Below are 27956 nucleotides of genomic sequence, written 5' to 3'. Positions count from 1 at the left end.
TCAGGAGAAACGAGACTGGGAGGCACAACAAGCACTTCAGGACAGAAATTTGAGGGTTGTGGGGAGAGAATTTCTGCAAGAAGTTGCTGTATAAATCTAACTTGCTGCAGCAGCCATTTACACCCAGGACTGTAGCCCAAAAACTCATTTGGGAGGAGATAAACAGCTTGATTCTACTCCACTAAAAGCTGCTGAATGCTCCACAGCTGCCAGCAAGTGTGATACAAGGGACTGAGGTGTGAGACACAGATGTGAAGACTCCAAATGCTAATGCTTATCAAACCCAGGATCATGTTTGATCAACCATAAGATTTGTTCTTTGTTAATATTAAATAAGTCTGTTGCAGCCTCTCCCAGCTTCCACCAAGAAAGCCATAAGCCTGACCAGGCCAACAGTTGCTCAGATCATCCAATTTATCTTTTTAAATATCAGCATATTGGCTCTTTCCATTTTTAATGCACCAAAGAAGTTTCACCATTAAGACCACAAGAACTCTGGACCATCTAAGGTAAATTTGAACACTGAAACATGCCCTTTTGGAAGTAGTAGCACATCTCCACTAAACCCTGAACTCCCATGAAAACATGACACAAAATACCACCCTTAATTCAGACCCCATCAAGGTAGGGAGGAAAAAAAAAAAAGGTAGAGAGAGAAGAAGAGTGTTATGTACCATGTACTGATCTGACATTTCTCAAAAATGTCTCACATTCTTCAAAACAGGATCAAATTAAACTGCTTTTCCTTAAATCTAAACCAGCTATTTTCTTGTTCACTATGTAACATTACTCATCTATGAGCAGAGTGGGCAGAAGGAATATCTGCATACAAGGTAACTGCAAGCTTCAGCTCTCCATCCTTTTCAGGTCCTCCAAGACTCGTGGCATAGAAGTTTTGTCTTGGTACAACTCCAGTTATTTGTTTCCACAGTAACTGGGATATGAAGGAGGAGAAAAGCCCCAAAGATAGAGACTTGCAAGCCTCCACAGGCAGAAGATGAGTTTTTAAGATGAACAGCTCACCTTCTTAAGGAACTCCCGGATTTTCTCTGTATCCTTGGCAGCATAAATGTGCCACAGAGCTCCAGGCTTTTCTCGGCTTTCAGTGAAACGCTTGATGGTCAGCTCATCAGAGTCCCCATCCTGGATGGTCTTCAGCACTTCTGTGGAAAGCAGCACCAGCAGTTACACTCCAGGATCCTCTCTCTGGCCACAGGAATATCCCCCAGACACCACTGAAATTTTACCTTCTTCTTGATCAGCCTGCCCTTTGGGGATCCCCACGTAAACCATGACATTGGCTGCGTCAGACACATCCAAGTGCAGGTTTGTTGTGCCATATTTTCTGTCCTCTGGTGTTATTAAGCCTGGGGGAGGAATCAAAGGGGGTGGAAAGGAGTAGCAGATCCATTAGTAAGACAAAGAAATGTTACACCACTGTCAGAAGCACTTTCTGAGAAGATTAGAGTGCTTTTACTTCTACCAACAAATGCTTCCAGAACAGCAATTTGCTTTCTATCCAGGACCTTGCTCCATCTTGTGGCTTCCCAAGTGATCTGCTGACAGGCTGATACAGATCAATGCATTTCTGTCTAGCCTCTATGATATATAAAAACCATGTTGAAGTCCTGCTAGAAAAGGGTTTCTACAGCAGTTTAGGACAAAGCATTTTGAGAAACAGTCTCTTTTTCACTCTGAAAACAGCAGCTGATACAGGATTTACTATCCACCATCTCTCTACTAGCCATGATGCTGCTCCATTTTAAATGTCTTTTGAGTGACAACAAATAAACCAGACATGGAAAAAAAAACTGCTCAAGGAGAGATGAAAAACTAAATGATACAGTTCAAAAAGGAGAACAACAAAAGCAATACAGCCAGAAGCAGCAAAACAACAAATACATGTTGTCAGCCTGTGGAGCAAGTTGATTGGAAGTCTGGGAATAATTACTATTGGCTTGAAACCACCTGGACAAAAAGATGTTTAATAAAATATATCATATCATGCTCTGGACATCATTGATACCTACAGATGAGCCAAACTCAGGTTTTCTGATCCATGGGATTAATCAAATTGTCTACAACAGCAAGGATTCACATAATCTACAATAAATTTCAAGAGGAACATGTGGTCAGTGCAACCTTCAGTGTGAAAAATTCCTTACCATAGGCATTGTACATCTTGGGGCCCAAATCTGGTCTCACAAAATAGTTGGGAAGTCGAGAGGCAAGGTTGAGTTTGCCACCTCTCCTGGTATATTCTGGCAATGGGATATTTTTCATCAAATCATCAAACCTAAGATAATGCAGCAAAATTTAACATTAAGTAGTCATAAAACCAAAACCAGACTGAAAGAGACTGCAACAAAAGCTCTCTCCAGTTGAGGAAGTGTACTCTTTCCCTCAGGGGGCTTTTGCTGGACACCATGAAAAGGAGCCAAACAAACAAGGCACAGAAATACAGCAAATAAATTTAACTGCTCTGGAGTAATGCTATTTCATTGTGTAATCATCTCAAGAAATATCAAATAGCTTAAATCCAAATATTTAAAAATGTTTGGCCAAAAAGTAAGCTTCAACTGAACTTCAGATTTCAAAGTGACCCAGGCTTTTAGGAGCAGTTTTAGGTGCCCACTTTACTTAGCAACAAGCACGATGAACCACAAAAAATTATCATGAAACTTGTGCAGGGTTTCCATTTTGCCATGTATCAGGCATCTCTGAGAAACACAACTGTTCACATGGCACCAACTGCTGCTCAAAGCTGAGGCAGCTTTCAACACACAGGAATATTCCTACAGTCCATTATTTTGGGGGTGCACCACAGAAACAATGAACATTTCCTCTGGAAGTTCATACCTAGAGGGCATCATATCTCTGAAGTCTTCTCCTGGAGGCCAGTCCTTAAGCTTCAGTACCATTGGCTCTCCCTCTTCTGTTCTCAGGCGACCTAATTTGAAATATTAACAAATCTTAGTTTTTAACAGTTGTACAACTCAGAATATGAAGAATTAAGATAAATAAATCTTTATCTCAGTCTAAAATCATGTTCATTCCACAACTTTTCATGTAGAACTGAAGACATACAAGTTCCTCTGACACCAGGGTAGGGTATCACTCTCATGACAACGTGTTACAACAGGAGATGTCAGACAGACAGGCAGCCCTTACTCCTTCCCTGCCCAAGCACTTCCTACAATTTAGCTCAGAAACTGGTTTGAGGCCAAAAGCAGCTGATGAAGCCAAACCTCTTCAAAGATAAGTAACAGAAAAGAAAGGTGTGAGTCTTCCACCTCCCACTCTTCTTGCCCCAAGTACGAAACTCCTTAAGCTTACAACTGATTTACACAGTAAAGCAGATCCTTAGATAAGGATGTGCAACAGACACATAAAGGAGAACCCCAGAAGAAATAGCAACTATTAATTCTCCTGGAAAAACCTCAAGTTCACTTCCCCAAAATCTATTTTTATACAAAGTAACTTCAGTTCCTCAGAACAAAGTAGTACCTTCAAGTTAAAACAGCAGCACCCATTTAACCTGTGAGCATCACCCCTACCTGTGCTCTTCTGTTTCACTCAACTGGAATTAAAAAAAAAAAGCTGGCAGATGAACCTACTTGCTAGGAAGATCTTAAATTTCCTCAGAATGTTTCCCCAAAAGACTAAAGGCAGCCAAACATACTCCTGAAGGAGAGTACTGCATGGGAATGAGTTTTATCCAGTTCACAATCCTATGAGCATAAATGTATGCAATGCATCCCCAGCAAACTGTCCAAGGTGAGGAGAAATCCTTTAACATCTTGTACATTGCTTATGGATCACAAACCCATGCCAGGACAGAATTATTGCTGCTGAGTGTTTTACCTACTGGAACAAAGTCACAGTACTTACTTGAAATATCTTCAAAACCATCCCAGAAATCCCCTACAGTAGCTCCAGTGATGATTTCATTGGTCCTGCAGTTAACCAGATCTACTTCCTGTTGGCCAAATTCCTTCCTAAAGGACTCTGGTCTCCAGAGGTCTGCATTTAACTTGTGATGCACTCCTGACACCATTACAGGCTAGAAAGCAAAACAACATATTCTGAAGAATTATTAAACACCAAAACTTCTAACTACAACAGGGTAATACATAAAATACATTGAACATTTGAATGCAGGCATTTTGCAAACTAAATGCTCAGTATGCCCCCCAACAGAATTCTGCCTTACCATGCATCTGAGCATTCTCTGTTTCAAACTGAGGCAGCTTTTTATACATAGAGCCAAAGCTTTTTATATATAGAGACATAATTGCAGCTCTGTGCTTAGAAACAGATTTAAACAGTAAAACAGATCTTAGATAAGGATGTGTAACAGTGCTCATGCCACACATTTGATGAAGGTTTAATGTTGCTTATCACTACAGTGGCTGTAGCTGTGCTTCAACTGAAGGACAAAGCACATCAATTGCAAATGGAAAAGCAGGGAAATGAGGATACCTGTCCCTGCTTCCAGCACTCCCTGAAGACATTCCAGTTGCTCTCATTGTTGGGGTCCTGCAGGCACAGCAGGCGGTTGTCACATAACCAGTAGTGGGGTGTGTCAAAGCCCATGATCGTGGGCTTTATGGTCAGCCCTTGAGGCTTCTTGGGCAGGTCTGTAATGGCTCTGTTTTGCACCAGGGAAGCAAAAATGTCATCAAGGATTTTGGGTGTACTCTTCAGTCCATTGTCTGTCTGATAAAACACATGAAAGAACAACAACAAAAAATTAGTGCTCTTTTCTGCTGCCTTATCCTGCAAGCTTTAAAGAAAGTATTTGCCACTCCTAAAATTTTTCACTTGAGATCAATCCAATTGTGCAGAGAAACCAACAACTGCAGAATTCTGCTGTCTAGAAATGCACCATCATTAAATGCCAGTGCTGTTTCTGACACTTTATCTACAGAATTCTGACACAACAATTTCTGCTCTGATTTGCATCTCAGCAACACTGCAGAAACCCAGAACGGGACTTGCTTTATATCAAAGAGCAAAAATCCAGTTTTAGCAAAGGACTCTCAAGGCCAGTAGTTTTTCCCCATCACTTTGAAATAACCTCTGTAAAATCAGACAAAGCCCAGAAACATCTGAAGTGAACCAGTCTGCAAATGAGGTATGGTGAAGACACTACAGAAGGTTCTTCCCTCCATCTGCAAGCTCATTGATGCTTCTTTTCTGAGTCTAAAAGACATCCCAATCAATGCAGCTGCCAGACTCCACCCTAAGGAAGTTCATCTGCTTTATCCCTTTGTTCCCAGTTCCTCACCAAGACTTAGCACCACTAAGCTACTCCTAACTGAGCACTGAAACTGATTTAGTCCTTTTTCCCAAATGAAGACAATTTTACTGTGGCAAGAAAGCAAACTGCCTGTGGCACTTGTTCACAGGCTTAAAACAGAACCTAAGCCTGGGATCAACTCAAACTTGTAGGACAGAATTTTTCCTGTACCTTTCCTGCAGAAGAGTTCAACAGGTTCCTCAAGAAGCCCGTGTTGTTGTTGCTCACAGGGGTTAATATTGCACTGTTGAATGTCTGCAGGGCTGCAGCTGGCTTGGCTAAGCTAGGGAGTGTCTGAAGAGGTTTATTTTCATTCTTTGAAATTGGTATGAGAAGTTTCTCTGAAATGAAGAAAGGAAAACAGTGAGAATACTTCAAAACTGTTAAAATACATTGAATTTTTTTCAAGCCAATATCCTCCTACATACATACATGTACATATGTACATGTATATGCATATATATATATCTCCTCCCAATACATGCAGAGAGAATATTTCTGTCACTTAACTTTCTTCAATAAACCAATATTTTTAAAATCCCACATTCTAAATAAAACCCCAAAAAACCAAAACCCCTGAACAACAAGAATTCTTGTACTGAATTTTCAAGAATACTTGCATCAATGGGAATTTAATCCAGTTTTTGAAACAGAATATGCTAACTCTGCCAGGCTTCACTCCAAGCCACTAAACACTCATCCCAGCAGGCCAATGACATCACTCTCTGCACAAGATATTGCTGGGTCTGACCTATATTCTTCTGACAAACAGCCACAAAGGGGTTACTCTTCACTGCTCTGCACATACCTTTGTTTTCTTTATTCACATTTCCACTGGTTAGGTTTGAAAACCAATTTAATGAAGGAGAAGTATTTACAGAAGCAGTTTGTTTGCTTCCAAGTGCTGACTTTAGAGGAGGATCATGTGTAGTGACTTGTGGGCTCAGGACAAAGCTGTTGTGTTGAAGGCCAGGCCTGTCCCCGGATGCCAAGTGCTGAAAAAGCAAAGCAATAACTTGTTTAGACACAAACACACTCCACACAAAGGGAATACAAGCAATAGCATGTCCAAACCCATCCTTTAAACAGGAAAATGGTTTGGCCCTCAAAACGTGTGATCTCCACCAGAGGTCAGCACTGCAGCCCAGGATCAGGAGATGGCAGCTCTGCAGGATTTGGGAGCTCCTGAATTCAGGAGCAGCCAGAGTCCATCACCCTCAAGACAAGCAAAGGGAGCCCAATTTCCCAGGTGCATTTTCTGGGACTGCTTGGGAACTAAGGGCAGTTTTAACAGCAGTTCTCACATTTTTAGTCACAGCTGATGCTCAGGCCAGGGCTAAGTTGGAGCTCCAGCTCAGAGGACTAACACAGACATGGAGCATTCCTAAAACTTTCTCTTAAGGTGGCAGGAAAGGTGCATTCACCTGCCAGGTGTGAGCTACACCTGCCTGAGTGCAGCCCTGGCCTGGCCAGCACAGTTCAGGCACAGGATTGTCCATCCCCTGTGCAGCTGATTTATCTGGGCTGATCTGGAGGCTCTAGGAACAGAATAACCAAAACCACAGCTTTGCCCTGGGATTCCTGCATGACTGGTGACATCTCCTCTCTCTGCTCAAACAATATTCAGCTAAGAAATTCTGCTTTTTTGTCTGCCTACCATTACATTCTCTATTTCACCTCTCACTGACTGCAAGAATTCTAAACATGACAAAATACAAAATGTTTCAACCTTTAATGAGCTTATCCTCACACAACCAGTGCAGTAACTAATTCTATGAAGATGTGTAGATAAATTTAGTGCAGCTCTTTGTCCAGAATCACAGGAAATCTTGATTCAGAAGACTGAAGCCAAGTCAGTTGAATGCTAACTTTTGATTCACATAACTATCTTCCACACTTTTAACAACTGAAATATTTTTGGTCCCTTCTGTTCATTGCTTACACCAAAATCAAGTCCAACCTGCTTCTTACACTTAAGGTGACATTTATTTTCAAAATAAGGCTATGAATAAACATCCAAACAAAATTAAAATCACTTAATTACCCCATTTCTTGTGAGATACTTCCAAACTATGCTATTAAATTGTGCTCTGTTGTCAAAAGCAAAAATATACTACATCCATTTATAAATATATGTATCTTGTGGAGTTTCCTTTATTTTGGTTTTTTTATAATACAGAGAAACAAAGCTACCAGATTGCCAGAGAAATCAGTGAATCTCCACACTCCTCTAAATCTCAATATTTTTCATGTTTAGTTATTCTATGAATCCCAGTGCTCTTCCACCTTACTCACTCTTTTAGATGCTGCATGTATTATATCTCCAGGACCCAAGGAATAGCCTACACTTCACTACCATTCCCACTCATCTGTTCCTCACATTCTTCACTTAAGGGATCTCTCCATCTAATCCCATTTTTGTTCTAAAAATCCTCACTGAGCCTTTTTTAAGGATAGGTCAACTAGTGAGGGCTCAGTGTCAAAGGGACACAAATGAGATCTCCCCAAAAAACTTAAAGAAGAGCTGGATCAGAAAGATGAACACAAATTGTCCCTGTGTGGTGGGGTTATCACAGAGCTCAGGGCTGGCAACCTACAAAGTCAAATTGGCAGTGGCTTCAGGAACATGCAATAAATAGACTGACACAAACTTAACTGCACAGACACAGAGGCAATAACAATACCTGTTTGGAATCCTCCTTTAGAGCTGGCTTTGATAGTGCTTTGAACTGCTTATTTGCACAAGGACAATTTGCCTTTATTCCCCATTTTGTTCTCACGGAGTGAACAATGTCACCAACATCATAGAGAGCTGAAGGGAGAGAAGCACAAATGAGCTCACATGTAATCACAACATCCAGCAGGCACCAGGACTTGTTAAGAAACTCTGTGTTGTGCAGCTAAACACTAACATGTGACTACTGTTCATCATTAAACAAGAAGTTCTACTTCTTTGTAAAGGTCAAAGATAATAAAATAGTATTAAACACACATGCTATTCCTGTCTTTGGATAATAAATGTTAAGCTTTTACTAACTTTACCATTAAAATCAAACCTCACTAAGTACAATATCAACAACACACAAAAGACAGCAAAATCCTACAGCACATTTTTATGATAATCAAATATTCCCAATACCTTTTCCAGGAATTATTTGTGTAGGCATTAGATTCTCTGGTTCATGTGCCTGTCCCTTCACACATTTAAACCAGGAGAAAGTATCTGAGTCATCATCTGTAAAACAAAACCATAACAGTTTTTTGCTGCTGCTCTGGAAAGCCACACATTTGACTATTATTGATACATCCAACCACAGGCCTACAACACATCCTTTTAGTTGGGAAGGCTTTTTTTTGAGTAATTTCTTTGGATCATTTCTTACATCCAACCACAGGCCTACAACACATCCTTTTGTTTAGGAAGGCTTTTTTTTGGCTCGTTTAAGGTTGCCATTGACTTCCAAGTCCACCACAGATTTGATTTGCCCTCCTCCCCTTTTGTTTCAGGTAGTAATAAGGATTCCCACCTTCATGTGAGCTTTTTTTCCTCATCCTGTAGCAATCCACACACACCCCAAAGCCACACTTGGAGCAGACCCAGTGCAGGTTGAAGATGGTGGTGTCACACACGTCGCACATCTCGCGGACGCCGCGCACCGCGCGCTTCCAGGCCACCTGTCCTGCAGGCAGAACGGGACAGTCACAGTGTTGGTGCCAGCAAATTCAGTGTTTGCAAGGTAACTACAGCCACTTCAGCTACAGGGATGTGACTCACACTTGCTCTTGTATTGGGACTCCAAAAAAGGCTTTTGTTGTTACACAACAGTCCAAGCAATTGGGACCAGTTTGCTTCCTCCTGTGCAGCACCAACCACAGCTTTTATTCCTGTCCAAGTTAACAAGCACATTCCTGACATCCCCAAGTGGAAATCCCACAGCCAATCCAGGAAATGAATTCAGGTACTCCTGGCAAGTTAAACTTAATGTGTAGCTTGCCACAACCAGCTTGTCCTTGCTCTCTATTCAGCAGCATGGTGGGCAAGTAGCTGTCTGCCTTTGGGGAGGTTTTATGTGTTTGTGTTTATCTGACCTTCTCAGAATGGTGAATTTTCTTTGAAGCACTGATTGCTGCTGTTCAGGTTTTCTATTCCCCCTTCCTCATCCCAAGACACTTCTTCAGTCCACTCAAAACATCCCAAACATGGACAGTATATTGCAAAAAATTACAAGCCCTTCCAGGGCTGTATAATTTTTCAGGGAATCTGATTATGCAAGAATTATTTTAGCCTGATCTCCACTTCCTTGTGTTTCCAGCTAAACTAGACAAGACAAAAAGCACACACCTGCCTCCTCCTACCACCTTCCACACTTGTAAATTCTCTGAAACTTTCCTGCCCACAATGTTTCTTAATTTTAAAAGCAAGTTATGAGAGACCATGTCCTAATGCATGCTAAGAAAACCATACCAGCATCCAAGACATCTGCTGCTCTTGTTCTGAATAATGCCCATTGACTATGTATGGAACAACACTGGAATAGCTTAGCACAATTTGTTCTTAAGTAGGAGGTAAAAATGAATTGAGTACTTGCTTCAGAATTCTTCCAAGAGACAGAGGTCTAAATATCACCAGCTCCATTCTTCTCTGCCTTTAAAAAAACTGCACTATATTTATCATTTTCTAGGTCAACTCTCCAATTTCCCCCAAACAGGATGAAAGTTTTTTCTTATCTTTTGAATGCAATTTCCTATATTTTCTTAGTCTTCTCTCTTTGTACTCCTCCTAATTTTTGGTTCCTCTCTGTAGTTTGATCCTGTTTCCTTTTGGCATTTGGTAGCCAAGGAACAACGTGACCAAACAAGCTGCTCTTTCTACACTAGTCAATCTTTTACTTCACAGGGAAAACACATTTAAATTTACCATAACTTCAAGCCAAGGTGGCAGAAGAATCTCCCTTTTTCCTGTGCTGACTGAGCACTCTCCCACTGTTCTGTTCAAAGAACACCACATATTCAGACTGTAAATTACTTCTTTCCTGCCCAGGGCATTCAAAATAACCTCCATATTAATGAAGGTGGGTTCCCTTACTCTCACCAGTCAGGGCAATAAAATCAAAGATGAATTAATGAGATTTTGCTCCTTTCAAGCCAATTCCAGAGCTCACACATGTCTGTGCCTTTTTAAGCAGAGGATATTTCTGGTAGCTATGCCAACAGATGCATCCTCTGCTATTAAGAAACACCACATCTTCCCTTTGTTTCATGAATTCACCCAAAGCTTCACTCTCCCAAAAGTCTTTCTGTATTTTAGTCTCCACATCTCACTCTGGCTACAGATAAATTGGTTCCACAGACCTGAACATGTTGGGGGTCAAGAGAAGAGCAAAGCTTGCAGATTCCAAGCAGCCCAAGGTAAGACCCCACTGTGAGTATTTCTGGAATATCTCAAATCTTCCCCCTGCTTTTGAAGGGCATTCAAGCTTGTTCAGCTTTTTTTTATTCTTTCAGAACAGTGAAATGACTGCCAAACTGAGAGGATCTTTATCTAATGTCAACACTCCACAAACACAGCAGGCAGTGGCCATCTCCTAAACTGTGCTGTACCCTGGTCATGCACTTAAAATCCAGAAAACAAACACAGCTTTAGGAGTCATTCTGCTCTGAGAAGTGATGATGCAAGGTTGTAGACTTCCCCATTTGTCTGCTCACATTTGCTACAGAAAGTTTTTGATGTGGCCAAACCTCTGTGTTTGGGGGTGCTACGTTTGCCCTGCCCACACCAATTACCCTCCCCAATCAGTAATCCCATCCCAACACTCCTCTGGTCTATGCCCAGTAGGGCTGCACACAATCATTTCTAAAAGTGCTACTGGAAACTTGCAGAGGGAGGAAAAAAAAATCTCTTTTCCTCTTTTGCTTTGGCCCTATTTTATTATAACTGCATCATGGACAGCATTAGGTCCATGATGCAGTTATAATAATATAGGGCCAAAGCAATCTAACAGAACCTGTGCAAAGTAAAATCTTTATTTCATTTTCACACCAAGAACAGATTTTGTTGTCAGCTACCTGGTAGTTTGCTTGATTTTTTCTTCCCTTTGTAACAGGAAAAGTAATTTGATAAATTGAGAAACAACTTCTGACAAAGAAGGGTGGAATTGCCCTTCCCTTTCCCCCTCCCTGTGAGGAGCAAAGAGTTGTTTACACCAGTTCACAGTGGCTCTTAACCATTCCCTCTCTGAAAAGAGAGAGGGACACTCAATCTTACATGGCATTTCCAAATATACAGAATTAATTCTCCCACAGAAGCTCAAAGCTTCACATAAAGCTGTGAAAACACAAATGATTTCAATACAAGTTGATCTTACTGTGTGGTTCAATCGTTGACATGACTTCCTTTTCAGATATCACCAGCTGGCAGAAGTGGTCTCCAATGTTGGCCAGGATGTACTTTGCTGTGTCCAGATCTAGACCCACAACATTTTTGGATAAGGGCAGCCACAGGCTAATGGCCTCAGGGTCGTACTTATTTGGAGTTAAGAAACCTTCCTCACGCAGTATCCCATGCTTATTAAACTGCAGCCTGATGAAAAAGGGGGAAAAGGAGAAAAAGCCCTCATCATCTCAAATGCTGCACCTGTTTAAATCCATTCCAATCAGTCCATGCTTGAGTTGCAAGTGTGTGTACTGTATGCCAATGAATTTACTCAAAGGTTACAACAGACATGGGTACACATACTGGTCACTAGCATTAAGCACATTCAATGCACTGCTTTTTTAAAGAAAAAAGACTGAAAACATTCAGGTTTTTTAGTTAGGAAATCTACCTTACAACAAGTGGCTCTTTATTCACACAAAACCAAATCAGATTTACAATTTTTAAAATGCACTGGCATTAAGGCCACATTTAGAGATGGCAACAGCAATAATTTTATCTAGGACTACATACAATTCTCAAGAGAAGTTAGAATGCCTTAAATATAGAATATATTTCAAGGAACAATTCACTTGGAAGCAGCTGTCAAAAAGCATCAAGCAAAAATTGAGTAAGATATATTCTTGAGTGATTCTGAGTAGGTGGAAAGAATGAGATCTATATTGTTAGTAGTGTCTTAAATGGAAAACATGAAGAGTTCTGCTCAGGAACCTTTTTACTAAATGCTGAAGAAGGAAGGTGACTTCTGATGACAACGTGTGCTCACTGTAGTGTTAGGTGTGCCAGGAGAACACGTGCTGGCAGCTACTGTCATCAGACAAATGCCATCTCCAGATTTGGCAGATGGCACATTCAATGAAAAGGGATAATTCCATCAGTTTCAAGTTCTAAACCAAAGGATTCATCTGATTGGAACTGCACTGCAAGTCTGGATTGTTACCCTGAGAGGATGAATTAGCATACTCTGTTGTTACTTTGGTCTCACACATCAGATTATACAAAGATTTACTATAGTAAAATCTCTAATCTGAGGATAAATAACAGATTAGTAACACATTTGTATTTTTTAAGATGTTTAGCAACAAAACTCAATTCCAGTGGGTGCACAGATTAAACACTTCCATGAGAAGCTCAAATGTCCCCAGCTGAAAGCCCATAGCCACTTACTGCAACCCTTCCATGGCTGTGGGTTCATGGCTAACACTCCAGGCATCCAACCACTAAACTTTGGGAAACCTGCATGGAATCTACCCTCTCATTAGGATCTCCAATTCTACTGAGCTGTAGCACTCAAACTAAACTCATGTTATCCTACTGGCACTCAGCCCAGAACAGCAAAATAAAGAGCTCTAAGTCCTGCCAAAATATTTTCTGCTCAAATGAAGCACTTGTACAATTTCTAAGGGCTAAAAAACCATTGGCAGCCACTCATTAGTTGGGTATACTGGGTCTTGTAGCTACACACCAGCACTAAATAGCTCTGCAACAGAGACCTCCATGAGACTATTCTGGGTTTTTTTTTCACTTCCCACAGTGCTGATGTGAATGGTCCTCACCTCCTGAAGTGGAAGAAGCGGCAGAAGACGGTGGAGTCCCTCTGCTCCTTGTTCTTGCGGTAGCTGTCCAGGCGGCACTCGCGGCACTTGTGCAGGTGAGGGGCGATGTTGTTGCAGGAGCCGTCCTGCACAAAGGCCTCCCCGCTCTGCTGCAGCTTCTTCACCTTGGCAGCATCAGCCAGGATGGACTTGCGGACAATTACTGCAGGGGGAGCAGCCAGTGTCAGAAAAACCGAGGCTTCTCTCACAGAACTGCCAGCAAATGTATCTTAGTGAAAGACTCACATCAACTTCTCCTGCAAATTTCACATTACACTGAACCTAAGTTATGCTAAAAATATTTGCAGTTGGCAGAAACCTCTTCTGCAGTCAGCAGGAACTGTTTCAAGCTGCAGTTCCAGGGAAGTCACACAGACTGTGGAACCAAGAGCTCCTTTCACTTTTTCACAGAGGAGCATTTTGAAAGAACATCTGCTTTTAAAGGAAGTTCTTCAGCCAGAGTTGGAGCCCTGAGCAACCATATTTCACAATAAATTGGGACAGAGTACAACCCGGCCATTTCTCAGTCCTGTTTTCCCCCTTCATGATGCAACAGCTTTCAGCATTTTACTGTAACAGATGCCAAACATTTCCCTTCCTCCTACACTGCCAGTGAGGCCTTGCAGGGGACACAACAGTGACTGCTTGGCTGGCTGTGTATCCAAGCACATGGTAAGCCAAGACCAAGCAACAAGAGATAGAAAAAAAAAAGAAAAAGATGTGGGTATGTAGGGAGATTCCCAGAATCCTGAACAATCAGCAACACCACCTGAAGCACAGCAGGACACCAGGAGTCCAGCTCCTTGAACAACCACAGCCTATCCCCTCCTGTCCCATGTGAAAACCTGAAGAGCTCACCAAATGGAAAAGAGGACAAGGTGGGTGGTTTTGGGGCTGAGTGAGTTTTAATTTTTGGTGGGTGGGTTTGTGTTTGTTTTGCTCTCATGACAGTTTTTAAATCAAAGCCCCTCTTGAACAGAGCTTTGTTAAGGACAACTTCCATCCCTAACCATGCTTGTAAAATTTAGGACCATTGCTAAAAGGTAGGCTCATTATGCCACCAGCATCTGTATTCAAAAAGAACCTTGATTTTGTAACCCCTTTTGCCCTTCTGTTCTTGCATATATTTTGTAACAACTTATTTTAAAGATATAATTATTAGTCCTTTTCCTTTATCAGGAAAAGGTGTTTCTCCAGTTTATTGCATTCCTGTCTTAAAAGTATATACAAAATAACTCAAATTGCTGCTTTACTCACACAATTTAAATTAATAATGTTGCATCTGTAACAAATTACCTACTTCTAAGTAGTTAAAATTACAAGGACTTTGATATGACAGGAAATTTTAGGAACACTTACTATTATCCTGGACTTTGGCACTTCCAGTCCAAAAGCTTTCACTTTCACTTTTGTCACAAAGAATCTCATTTGAATTTCTTCTAATAAAAAACTCCATGTCTGCAAGTTCATCAATCTTGTTTCCTTTGTGGCTGCTGTGGCTGTTGCAGCTGCTTTGTGATTTAAGCCCACACTCACTGAAGGACAGAAGATGAGCATCTGAGGTTGAGGGTCTGCAATCTAAAGTTCTCTGCAGTTCAACAGTGCCACTGCCTCTGGGTATTGCTACAGAAGGGTTGGGATGCTGCAACTGTTTTATGGAAATGCATTCCTTGGGAAAGTTTGTTGTGGCCTTCATAAAAGGTTCATTAGTATTCTTCAGGTTGGTTCCCTTTTCATTGGCTGAATCAGTTAAAGATGAAGGTCTTGAGGTTTTCAAAGAGGTATATTTACCATTTTGCTCACTGGGATTTTGTGTTTGTTCTTTAGACATAAAGCTCACTTTAGGAAAGGCTGTCAGCTCTTCTGTCACTGGTTTAACTCCAGTACTGAGACAGGAAGGATGAGTTTCTGGTAGGCTTCGTCTACATGTGCTGAAACACAACATGCAATAATTAGAAAAAAACCCACAAATGTGTCAAACAAATCAGAGCATCAGCTGCTCAATCTAGGCACACTTAAAGCTTGAAAGATGAAATTTAGTTATTTAATTATGTGCTTTGAGTTCTGATGTGTGAGTATTTTATATTTTGTGTGAGGCTAAATGGGTTTGTGTTTTTCAGGTGTTTTATTTGGGATTAATTTTTTTAAAGTTAGAACAATAAAGCTGTACACCCATGTAGGCACACACAAATTTAGGTATTTGCTGCTACTCCACTTCCTTCTCTCACAAATAAATAGTTGCTTTCTCATTTCCTTCAGGCAACTGCTGAATAACCAAATGAATTTCATTTGCATGTCTGTGGGCAGATTCTCAAGGAACTTCTGACTGGCACCACAAGTCACTGTGCTGGAGACTGTAAAACCTCTCTCACAAAAAACCTTTCAAAAAAATCATATTTTCCACATTCAGCATGTGAGACAAAACTAGTAGAAAAATCCCTATTAGCACTTCAAATTTGGCTTTTCCTGTCACACTATTTCTACCATCACATCCACTTTGTGACAGAACTGGGGGTAACAAAAGTCCAAAGGCACTGGTGTTGAACAGAAATCTAACTGGGGATCTGTAGCTGATCCACAAGAAAGCAGACACCTGCCTGAACAGGTTCTGCTTTTGCTGGGGGCAGGGAAGGAATGCATTTGACAAAGCAGGCACCACACCTGTGTATCCTTTTACAGATGGGGACAATGAAACAGTGACAATAGCCTGGGACACTGAAGGGCCACTTCCTTAAAGTTAAGTAAGAACATGGCATTAGGAAGTAAATTACATATCCAGGCAGGCAAATCTAACACTTTCCTATGCTGGTATAGCAGAAGAGGAGTTACTACAGCTCTTAAAAATGACCTCAGAGCTTCTTGTGCTAAGAATCAGAACTCTTTTTGGAGGTAAAATGTCTGTATAAGCATAAAACTGCTTCCTTACCCCTGAGGAGTCTCTGCACCAAGGTTGGGTGGTGAGTTGGCTGGCAGGGGCAGGCCTGGGTGCCTTTGGTCTTTATTTGCAGGAGTACATCCCAGCAGTGCTTCACCCAGCACAGTTGGTACTGACTGCACGTGTCCCTGACTGGGAGAAACCTGCAAGGGAGATTTTAACAGGTAGGAAAATTCAGGACAACAAATTATGGCTTTGCAGGGTTCAGCCTGAAAGGAAAAACAGAATAATACTCTTCTTACCATGTTTAATAAAGTCAAGTAAAGAGTCACTCAGTTCATGAGGTGGAAAGACTTTAAAGTGTCCTTTTAAACTTCATAGGTTCCATGAAAGACTGTTCATGTTAATTCATTTGCCTCCAATTAACAACTAACTTTTTTGGGAAAGTGCATTAAGAAAGTGGAAAAAAGACAGAAAGCTCTGCTCTTTGTAACTGCCAGTGCAACAATGTTTCTAAAGTAATTGCAGCAATTGGCAGTCAGAAATAGATTTCTAATCTCAGCTGAAAATCCCAGTGAAAATCAGAACTGTGAAGACTGACAGCATTACCAAAGATCTAGATGTGAACTTTCTTGTAGCAAGAAAATCTTTGCAGCAGAATTCTAGAAAGTGTTAAGTAGAGAAATCCTACATTGATTAAATCACCATCCTAAGAAATCTGTAATCAATTTAGAAATACAACAGGCCTACCAAATTACCAGGTGTCTTTAGAACAGTGGCTTTCCTGTGGGGGTCCTTCCCCAGCTGGAAAGTTCCACTACAGGCTCATTAGCATCAGCTCCAAAATATTTCCTTTTTGCTTTGGTATTACACAGCTGTCAGGCACCAAGTCAAGCTCTCAGAAAAATGCTGCAGATAATTAACTCCACACAAGAAATCAGTACTATCACATATTTATTAACAAAAAATATGGCTTCAGCTAATCACTCCCACATACTGACATCCACCAAAATCAGAGTAACAAATAGCTCCTGGCTTCCTTACTAGAAAGCACACTCACTGTAACCACTCTGAAAAAATGGTTGCAAGGCATTTCCCAAAGAGTGCAAAAGTGAAAAATGATCCAGTCCTTTGAAGGAAGGTAGACTGAAAAATGAGAAGTAAATAACTCCACTACTTTAAGGGAAAACAAGTTATGAATTCAGATCATGATAATTCTTCAATAGGGCACTTGGAATGTAAAATACATTCTGTGTCAAGCAGACTGTTCAATGGCTGAATTATGCAGAAAACTGAAGGCAAACTGAGCACCAAAAGCTGCTAAAGGTGCCCAAGCACAAGCTGTGGAAACACAAGACTGCAATCCTTTGCTCCTCCATGGTGCTCTGCTGCACACTCTTCCTCAGCAGTAAATACAGGACAGGGGACACTCCTCACTCAGGCACCTTCCCCTGTGCTGGGTACCTCAGGCTGGTTCTTTGTGAGGTTGTGAAAGATCTGCACTGAAATAACACAACCCTCTCCCTCCTATTCCAGAGCTTCCCAAAAACTGGCTACTCCTGCCTAAAATACTGGGGTAAAATTATAGGGCAAGTTTTCTTCAGCCAAGCCATGATTTTTCATTTTTGCATTTCTACACTGAAGTTACCAGATTGTCTTTTGACCTTTGAGAGTTTATTAATCTCTCAGTGATAGCCAGCAGGTCACTCACAAAAGAAATAAAAGTAGACATGAAAGTACCAGAAAAGTCACATCTCCTTTCTGTACTGGAACAACCTTCCACTGCTGCTTGTGCAGCTTGAATGCTCAGAGCATCCAAGTGCAGCTGAAGGTTTTGGCTTCATGTACAAAATGGTTAAAGAAAGAACATGAAATGCAAAAGTTATAAACCTCAGAACTCCTTTGTGTTTTCTCCTACTGCAAGAATACATGAGACCAGGCAGACCAACTCTTAAGCAGAAGGAGGGGGCAAAAAGTACAGTTAAAAAAACCCCAAACAAACAAAAATTGAACAAGCAAAAGCCCCAGCAAAGCACCAACATTCAAGGCTTGGTAGCTTTTACTCCAATTATCACAAGGCAAGATGTTCAATTCATGCCCAGACAAGTTTGAAAGAACTCAACACACCCTCCAAGGGATTGCATTTATCATTCTACTTTCCAATCTAATCCTTATTTAAGATGTTGTGAGAAGTGACATAATCATTATGTAACAGCCATATATAACAGAGCAAGACATTACCTCAGGAGAAGATTTTGTGTGTTTAGCATCAACACTTCCACTGCTATCAGATGACTTCCTTTTCACACCCCCAAAGCTTTTTGATTTATCTGGAAGAGAAGGTGATCAAGATTAGTCTATCACAAATAACCTACTTAGTGTTTGAAGGACAAAAAGTAATAGGTCTTACCACATTTTCCATTGTTGTCATATATGATTTCAACATGAATTAATTCTGGATCAAGAGTTTTTAAAGCTGGAATCTTGAAAAGGACAGGAAACACAAAAGCAGCCATTTAGAGAGGTGAAACTATTTTAAATATATTTATCTTAGATGTTGTGATATAGACTAAGCTTAGACACTCAACTTCTAGGTTCTTTGAATACCAAGCTGAATTTAACAACACACCATGTGACAGTGTCTCTGCATAAAAATACAAAACTGGTGCTTGAGAACTTGTGCTGTCTGCACAGCACAGAGAGCAAAGAAACCAAGATCATCTTTGTTTCACTCTCAGAATAAAAACTCCAGGTCTCCCTCATTTTTCATACAAGGACATTTGTTATTTAATAATCTACCTGCAGCATAAAGAAACAGTTTGGGTAATATTGTTCTGCACTACACTGACACCCATGTTTAAAGATTACAGTAAAGACAGAAATAAAAATGGTGCTGGTGGAGACATAAATAAAATTTGCACTTATTCCCCATATCCATTTGTAAACCACTGCAGCTGGCTCCTACCTCCTGACAGTTGACTTCTAGAGTTCTTGTAGCTGGATTACCATTGACAACAACAGCTGTGAACCACTGAGTGGAAGGGTCCAGGCTATAAATCCTAATTTTTGAACCAATGATATTTTTTCCACCTACAAAATTGGGGAAAAAAATAGAGCTTAAGACAAATAAGGCATGAAGATGACCACAGTTATCAAAATGAATTCTTTCTGTTCTTACAGTATGGGAAATGAAAACTGTAATATGCAATATTTACCTTTTCAAAAAGGTCACTCCCTGCATGTGCAAGCACATAAGTACAAATATGCTGGTGTGAACCCAGTAATTAAAGAATTTATATCTTCTTCTAGCAAAGAAAAGGAACAATTTTAAATTTGACTAAAAAGGAGGCCTCTATACAACACCCTGGAAGTTTTCACAAACAAGCAACAAACTGGGAAAAAAAAAATCAAGTTGCTTGAAACAATAAACAACTCAAAATTTTTGAGAATTGCTACAACATTGATCTATTTCACAAGTAGCAGGCCATCTATATGTGCCTGAATTACACACTCACTCTTTCAAAAGAAATACTTGAAACTTAAACATCTACAATCCTTCACATTTTGCATTCACTGCTGTGAGAGTAAAATCAGTATTTTTAAAAAGCTTTTATCCCCTAGAACAGATTACCAATTAATTACACCAACACTGCAAGGATTTCCCTTTGGACTTGGCCATTTATTGCCAGTTTTCTGCTCCACAGTATGCTTGTACCTTGGACCAAGCGTGTCTCATCAAGGTGTTTCTTAACCAGAGCCTGAATTTCCTCATTTACATTTTGATCATCTTTAAGAGAAAGCCTGGAACCATCCACATCCTATTTCAGGAAAAAAAGAACAGAAGTTTGCATTCAGGATAATGCTTTTGACAAAATCCCACAATATTTAAAACCCAGATGGCAGAAATCCACACAAATCCAATTCTCATTAATCTGCTCTCCAGCAGTTCTAGGTTGGTGGACTGGAGGCAGGTTATTTTTTTATCACTAATTCACAACAAACATCTGCAAGAGAGTCTGAAATGAGCTCTGCAGGTCTACTTTAATATTGTTCTGAAAATAACCCAGCTTTGTAGTACTACATTGCTGATGAGCAGTAAGTTTAATTGAACTGTCCATTCTTAACTTTGGATTTTAAGTCCTCAGAAGCAGCAGCATATTTGTCCTGAGCAGATGCAAATGAAAATATTTTATGTTTCTATTTATGATAATGCCAGGATCCAGTCAGTGTCAAGACACCATTATAAAATGTTTATATGAATGAAAACAGAGTCAGCTACATCTAAATTATTCATCCTTCTTCAGCATAATGTATGGGTATTATTTTTTCCTCTCAAATCCTTGAATGAGAATTGATTCTGAAATGGAAAGGTCACTGCAAGTTTCCACCCAAGGCTCAGAGAGTGCAAATAAGAAAAGGGTTTGGGGTTGGGTTTTATCTTTTTGTCCAGGCACTGCTGTGATATTTGTAAGAGGCAGGAGACTGAAGAACTGGAAGTCAATAAAGTGTTATTCAAGATGCCAGTAAAGCAATCTTTTCCACTGCAGTGCTGAGATAAGGCTTCTGCACAAAGAGATCTCAACCCTGCTTCTGAGCTAACATAAGCAAGACAACTATCTACAACTCAAACTTGGCTTTTAGTGACTCTCTTGCCAGTTTCTCTAAAGGACTTGTATATTTGCTGACTGCTAACAAGTCTAAGTAGAACATTAATGATGGCACTACTTGCAGTCTCAACACAGGACAACAATTACTACTTTTATTTCAGATTGTTTACAGGTTACAGAGACTAATTTCCTAAAAAGGCTAAATCCTTGATCTTTAGCAGATACTATTCCTCCAAACACCTGCCCAGGAACAATAGTTTCAACCCACCTGTACCTAATTTCCACAAACAAACTTTCCTCTGGTGCTCAGTAATTCAATCACCTCATTTCCATTCTGCCCAATTCCTCATTTGTTTGGGATTAGCAGTGATGTGCTTCTGTTAAATAGCAAGATTTATGCCAGACATTGCTGCAACTCACTGCACAAAGTTCATGTGTAAAAGAAGAAAGGGAAACTATTCCAGGTTATCCCCAAAATCCACATGAAACTGCTGTCACATGAATAACTGTCCTAGTACACTCCCTCATCCAGCTCCCCTAGGTGACCCTGTCCTGAATTATCTCCAGGGGGTTTTAATCAGACATGTTTCATTCAGAACTGCTATTTATGAGTTACAGAAATAAGCACCTACCACAAGTTTTTACCCCTCTGAAGTTTGCATTGATTACATCACCCTGATGCATCCTAAATATCAAGATAAGAGATTCATCTTTCATCTTTACAAAGCCAGTCAAGGTTACCTGGATGGGTGTCAAGAGGTCTTTAGAAAGGAAAACACATTTCTCTTCACCCAGGTAGCGCACTGAAACCAGTGATCCCATTCCAGCTTTGTCCACTAAGGACTTGTAGGTCTAAAAAAAATGATAAACATGTTCTCAGAAACAGAGCAAGAAGATCTCATCATTCATCATTTGCATTTAAAAATTAATTTTAATTTTTTAAATTTTAATTTTGCTTCTATTTATCTGTTACATTACCATATCTACATGCAACTCTTGAAAACAGAGCAAGTTTCCAATAAGACTTCTAAAACACACCTAATGAAAGTTACTGGACTCCACTTGAAACTAATTTCATATATCAGCATGAATTAGGAATTCAGTGCAGGTGGCTATCATTAGCAATTAATCATTCATGTCCACATGAAAAATTTATTAATGTAATAATTCTAATTGCAGATATATTACTAATAAACCTCTTTATGGCAGACTGGGGAAATAGCTAGCAAATCAATGAATGTCTGCAGCATAGTTTACATTAAAGTTCTCAAAAGCTGTGCAACTCTGAAAACACTGAAACCTTTATTTAGGCACACATGATGATTTGGACAGCCTCACAGTTGTTTTAACACTGCAGGGCAATGATGAAGTTGTGTTCAGACATACCAAAAGCCTTAAGAACAGAGAAGAAACAAAAATTTCCTTTAAAAGCTTCTGAACACTTCCTAAGGTGCTCAAAATTAAATTTTGTCTAGTGGCAGTACCAGATCTGAGAGGACAGGCACCAGGAGCCTGGAACCAGAGAAGTGGCAACAGTAACTCCTCCCTACCTGAAAAGTGTAACTGTGCCCCATTTAAAAAGGAAATCATTCTGACAGGAGAAGGCTTTTCTTTGATCAGTTCTCCAAAACCAGATACTCCTCCTTGTCTTCACCTCAGTTAGGACAGCACTGGCAGAGGGACAAGAGTCTCTACAGGACTAACTGGGCATTACCAGAGTTCTACAGAGCTACTCCATTTGTCACAAACACACTCTCCCATACACTTGAACCTGTAAGTTGTGATCAAGTTTCAAATAAATTAATTCACACATCTCTTTCATGACCTCTGCTTTCCTGCCCTGTGTGATGATAAAGGGAGAAAAAGTCTTTTTTTGCCAAGGCAAGATCCAGGACTGGCCTACATTTGATCCTTTGCTAAATGAGCTTTGGAACATGCACCCTGCATGAACTGACACATCAAACACCTCAGGAGGAAAACCTTATATCAAAACTGAAGTATCCAGTAAGAACTATTCAGATACCTGGAAATGGACAACAGCTAAGTTTAAATATGAAGGTTTTCAGAACAAGCTGTCAGCAAAATGTACCAGAGGAACTGCTGGTATCAATGCACAGCCCAGGAAATAAAATTAAGGATTTATATTTCCATTTCCTCTCCCATTCTATTGGGCCCTACTTGTAATAAATATTGCTTAGAATGGCTTTGCTTAAGAAAGACCAGCTAAAATGCAGCAATATGAATTACAATGCACACTTTATGCCTAGCAAAGTTAATAGTATTAAAACACAGACTACAGCTTCAGCATATTCTTGTTCAGCAAGTTTACATGTTTGCATTTTCACTTATCTCACTGCTTTCTTGAGCAGCAATATCCAAAGTAGTCAAGTACAACTACACTGGCTGAATACATTAGGAAATGTTCCCTGTTCACCTCCCCTGGCTAATTTGCCTATTCAGCCATGCATGGCAGGTACAGAAAGCTCAGTTCTCTCCTTGTACAGTATAGCTCAGCTTTTTGTATGCAGAAAACCTAAATCTCACAAATCACTTGTACCAGGCAGGCATCACATTAAAGTAATCTGAATTATTTTTGTCTCGGGATCAAGAATCACCATAGCATTAACTCAAGGCAAAGTCAAAAACTTAAAATAAAAACACAGGCTATCCTTAGAAACCTATCATTTACACTTTTTCTTTCTATTTTTTTCTACTTTGTGGAAGATGAAACAAAACACAAGACTAGAGGGAGAATGAATTAACAATATACAGAACAGGGGGTTGAGAGAGAAGCAAAGTCATAAAAACACATCAAACACATCCTTGTGTCCACCAACTTCAAATGCTGCTGAGCTCTGTCGGTTTGAGCTGCACAAAGAGATTTTCTCCCTTCCCAAGACACCCAGGAGTGAGGCTGCACTGGAGGAATTCCCACTGGTGACAAAGCTGTCCCAGAAGGTGCAGCTGCAGAACCTAAGTGACTCAAGCCAAGGGTGTACTTGCCATTGCAGGCCACTGGACAGGAGGCATGGATTGGGTTTTTCTTTCAGCCAGCACCAGCTTTTGCTCCACCAGGAATGCTATCATCATCCTGCTGTAGACTTCTATCCATCTTCGCTTCTCCCATGATTCATCATCAAATTCTACACAAATCTACAGAAAGGAAGCAAAGTGAGGGAGTGACTACCTATAAAATTCAGACACATTCAACATGGAAAAGATAAACTCATAGATTTACTCAAAAATAAAAAAAAACAATAAATGTACTTATAATTCCAGCATGATTGCCTGTCATATAATCAAGCAATCACTAAAGCATCCAAGGTTGACCCAGTATTTTATAAGTGACAGTCAATGTTCATTGGTTTATCATCATTACTGTCACATAAAATAATAGTATTTACATTTAACTTTACAACTTCCCATCTCAAAAAGTTTAATGCTGCTTAAAGGTAATTAATTATGTTAACACTGTCACTAGTGTTTACAAGCAGGGAAAGATATACACCCCCCCCAAAAAGTCCACTAAAGCCAACGGACTGCCTACAGAAGTGGCACATGGATTTTCCACAAATTCTAGAGCAGTGGAATAAACAAGCTGTTTTGTTTTTTTTTTTTCCAAAATTATTTTAAAAATACCAATCCCAAAGAATAACTTCAGCCAACTTATTGAAAGCACAAATGACAGTAGGATGGTAAAGGTGATCAAATTATGTAATGTGAAGGTCACTTCTTGACTGCTTTTAACTGCTATTTATCCTTGTGAATTTCATAAACAACGCAGATTTTTCAAGAAGAAAGCAATTTTGTGGCAAAAATATGATGGCTTGACCAATATCTTTGGGACAGCATTACCCTGATTTCAAAGGCAACATGGGAGATCACCAAGGTATTGGGAAAGACCACAAATACAACTTGGCCTGAATACAGGAATTGGAACATCTTGGTAGAGGACTCTGCTCTTGGAAAAATCATTTTCTCTTCCCAAAGAACACAGCAATCCAGCCTAACTGCATTTAGGAAACAGCACAGAAATCTCAATTGAGTGAATCTCAGAAACATTTCCTGAAATTTTATCATCCCTCTCAGGGGAAAGGCAAGTGAAAACATGCACACAAACATCATTACCACAGCCAGGAGTCATCGAACTAATGGGTGCAGAAATGAACTTGGTAATTTTGAGGTGCACAGAAACTATGAAAGAGATAAGCAAATAACAACCAGAACCAGAATGGCTTGTTCAGTCTACTGCATCACTGCACACACAAGAAAACACAGTTGAGAAAAGCATTTCAAAAGCAGTTGAGAGTCCTTCTATAAAAAATAAAAATTGAAATAAATACTTCTACTCTTTTACAGGAGAAATACTTAATCCCCCCTCTCAAGCCTTTATTTTTTCGGGTCTATCATGTCGGTACAGAACTGAGAGAGGAAAGGAGATGGGATTTGTTTTGATACAAAGTTCTCCACACTTCCATTGCCCATTCTGCAACTTCTTTACTTTTCAACTGGAGAACACATCAAGACAATCGCTTCTGGCAGAACCGTAACCAGCTACAAAGCTCACAATAGAGACCCCATTAGCATCTGCTTCTTCTCCTTTGCTGACAAAGTCCCTAAGAGTTTCTGCACCAAGAACCTCCTCCTCACTCCCAGCACAGCACAGGGCACAGCCCCACGCCCAAAAATGGACAAAGCTCCACCCCTGCCGCAGATCCACAACAACAAGCTGATAACAAAGTTTACGCTTTCAAGAAAGAGTTCGAAACATCCGAAATTTCGCTTTGTTTGACAAGTAAGTCAGTTAATCGGAAATCACTAAGTTCTCATCACCAAAAAAGAGGAAAGGACACAGCTAAAACGGGAAGATGGTGCTGTTCTTGCTGTCACAGGACAGCCATCGAAGCCTTCTGTAGGAACAAGCACAAGATGCCGCTGCTACAATGGAGTTCGGTCCTTGGGGAGCAGCACTCAGTTTACACTCCAGTAAGCGTCCAGACATGGCTGAACACTTCTAATGTCTACAGCTGCCAAATAAAGCCCCTCAACAACTTCACAGCCAAACCGTAAACTTAGCTTGACTCCCACCCAAAATGCACAGCTAACCAATTACACCACCGTTGCAGTAACTATGTGCTCAAAAACCCACTCGGTAATCATTAATAAGAAGAGGCCACCATGCAAGAAGAGTCCGAGAGACCTCCAGCACCAGGCGTGAGTTTGGTGTGACTTTAAAACCCAAAGAGCTGCTCCAAAAGCAGGAAAGGAAAGTCACCAATCCCAACAGCATTGAAGGGCTTCGGTTTCAACTCCGGGGGCAAAAACCTGTTCACAGCTGGCAAGACCTTAATTTACCTTTAGGAAATAAACCATAGGCGCAGTGGGTGCGGTAAAAACCTGCTTTTCAAAATGCCGGTGGAAGAAAGCACATTCGTAATTAGTTCGAGATAATTTGCGGCATTAGTACCAGCACATCGGGGACTCGGGCAGGGGTGCACGTTTCCAAACGTGTCGGCCAAGTCTCCGTCTGCTCTGCCCCCGAGAGCAGCATGTGCACACACGTGTACACACAGCCACACCAACTTCCCCGGCCACACGCTGCATTTAGCGGGTCCCTCGGAAAGTTCCCGGTTACCTTCAGGTCTTGTTTGGATATGTCCGTGTGTGACACAGCCCGGATCCTGCCCGACTTCCAGGGCCATTCCGAGATGAGGCTGGCGTCCCACGTCCTGTCCTCCTCTTCCGACAGGCAGAGGAACCTCTTTCCTACGAGCAGCGACCAGCTCCCCTCGAGCCTCAGCACCATTTTAACTCATCGGGAGGCCTTCAGCGAGGAAAGCGACGGAAGGAGGAGAGAAACACACAGGGCAGGGCGGTGAGCGCTTCCTCCTTCCTCTCCCGGCCGCCCCCCCCGCTTCTCCAAGCGGCTCCAGCCGGACCCCCGGACACCCACAGGTCTCCTCCCCCCCCCCCCGCCCACGGTCCTGTTAATCACTACTCAGCGAGGGTGGGTGGAAGGAAACACCAGAAGGTCTTTCCAGAATGGCTGCAGCGCAGCTCCCGGCCATTCCCACCCCCGCCGCCTCTTTGTTTCCTCCTCCGAGGAGTCAGAGCGCCGGGCGGCAGCCAAAGGGAGGGAGCAGGCGACCAGGCCAAGCTCCTTCCGCCTCACCAACACCCCGGCCTGCCCACCCGGGCAGACCTCCAGCCCTGCCCCTGCCCTCACCTGCTCCCCCCCGGCCCCGCTGCCGGCGCACCCCGCAGTCACAGCGGGCACGGGTCCCGCTCCCCTCCACCCCCCCGCGCCGACCGCCGCCGCGGCCAAGCGACACTGTCGGAGCCGCGCCGCACACACGCCCCCTCACCCGTGCGCGCGCCCCCGTCCCGCGCCCCTATTGGCTGCGCTGCTCCAGCGGGGCGGGGCCGGCAGCGAGCCTCTCGCCGCGATTGGCCCGGAGGGGCGGGGCCCGCGCGCCTGGCCACACCCCCGAAACCGTTGCTCAGCAGATGGCGGATAAAAAAATAAAAACGATATATCCTTCCGCTTGAGCTTGGAGGGAAGGAGTCCCTCGGGGCCAGGCCGCGGAGCGCCCGCAGCCGAGCCCCAAGGGAGGCACGAACGCGCTCCGGAGGGCCGGGGCGCCTCTCTAGGGCCGCGTTCCCGCCTCGGGAGCGCCCAGCCTCCAGCCACTGGAACTGCCTTTAGAGACGGCGGAGGGATCGAAGGGAGGCCAGAGGGCGTGATACGGTCCCTTATACGTGCGGCTCGCGGCGTACTCAGATATAGCACAGGGGGCGGTGGCACCTGTGGGGCGTCTCTGCGCATGCGCGTGGGGCGGGACCAGCACCTGCGGGTGCCCCACAGGCCGCCATCTTGTCATGCTGAGGGGAATGGGGATAGGCGGGCCCTGCGGGGCAGGGGACGGGGAACAAGGTGAAATATCACAAAATAACAATGTGCCCGATGTTCCTGGGGACGACAGGAGGCTGTGGAGGCGCTCCAGTTGTCGTTGATGGAGGTTGTGTAGTTGCATCTAAAAGCAAATGGCTTCCACCAGCTCTAGCTTTTAACATGAGACCTGTGTGTTCTTACAAATAGCAAGGCAAGGTGACAGAATCTGCCTCACTGCCCTCACAGGGAAGA

The 27956-nt window shown here is 41.9% G+C and overlaps 1 protein-coding gene across 3 annotated transcripts in view; it reads right to left on the bottom strand.

The window, feature by feature from the left end:
* KDM3A (lysine demethylase 3A) overlaps positions 1-27322 on the bottom strand; it is a 29413-nt gene extending 2091 nt beyond the window's left edge. The window contains exons 1-23 of one of the 3 annotated variants that reach the window (XM_077177850.1): positions 27178-27322; positions 26448-26636; positions 23816-23965; positions 21554-21664; positions 19921-20023; positions 19171-19295; positions 18616-18688; positions 18447-18535; positions 16257-16408; positions 14690-15261; positions 13292-13493; positions 11668-11882; positions 8830-8982; positions 8442-8537; positions 7987-8114; positions 6111-6297; positions 5474-5643; positions 4483-4719; positions 3892-4063; positions 2860-2950; positions 2166-2296; positions 1248-1367; positions 1024-1163 (exon numbers count right to left, since the gene is read on the bottom strand). In XM_077177850.1, coding sequence (XP_077033965.1) covers positions 1024-1163; positions 1248-1367; positions 2166-2296; positions 2860-2950; positions 3892-4063; positions 4483-4719; positions 5474-5643; positions 6111-6297; positions 7987-8114; positions 8442-8537; positions 8830-8982; positions 11668-11882; positions 13292-13493; positions 14690-15261; positions 16257-16408; positions 18447-18535; positions 18616-18688; positions 19171-19295; positions 19921-20023; positions 21554-21664; positions 23816-23965; positions 26448-26618 — 3588 coding nt within the window. In that variant the 5' untranslated portion in view covers positions 26619-26636; positions 27178-27322. The other 2 variants (XM_054633360.2, XM_077177851.1) reach the window with 2 other exon arrangements.
* Between the last annotated feature and the right edge of the window lie 634 nt (positions 27323-27956).

The sequence above is a fragment of the Agelaius phoeniceus genome, chromosome 4, assembly GCF_051311805.1.
Source record: "Agelaius phoeniceus isolate bAgePho1 chromosome 4, bAgePho1.hap1, whole genome shotgun sequence".
Classification (NCBI taxonomy): Eukaryota; Metazoa; Chordata; class Aves; order Passeriformes; family Icteridae; genus Agelaius; species Agelaius phoeniceus.
Note: the sequence above shows the minus strand (reverse complement) of the source record. Positions and strands in the feature narration are given on the sequence as shown.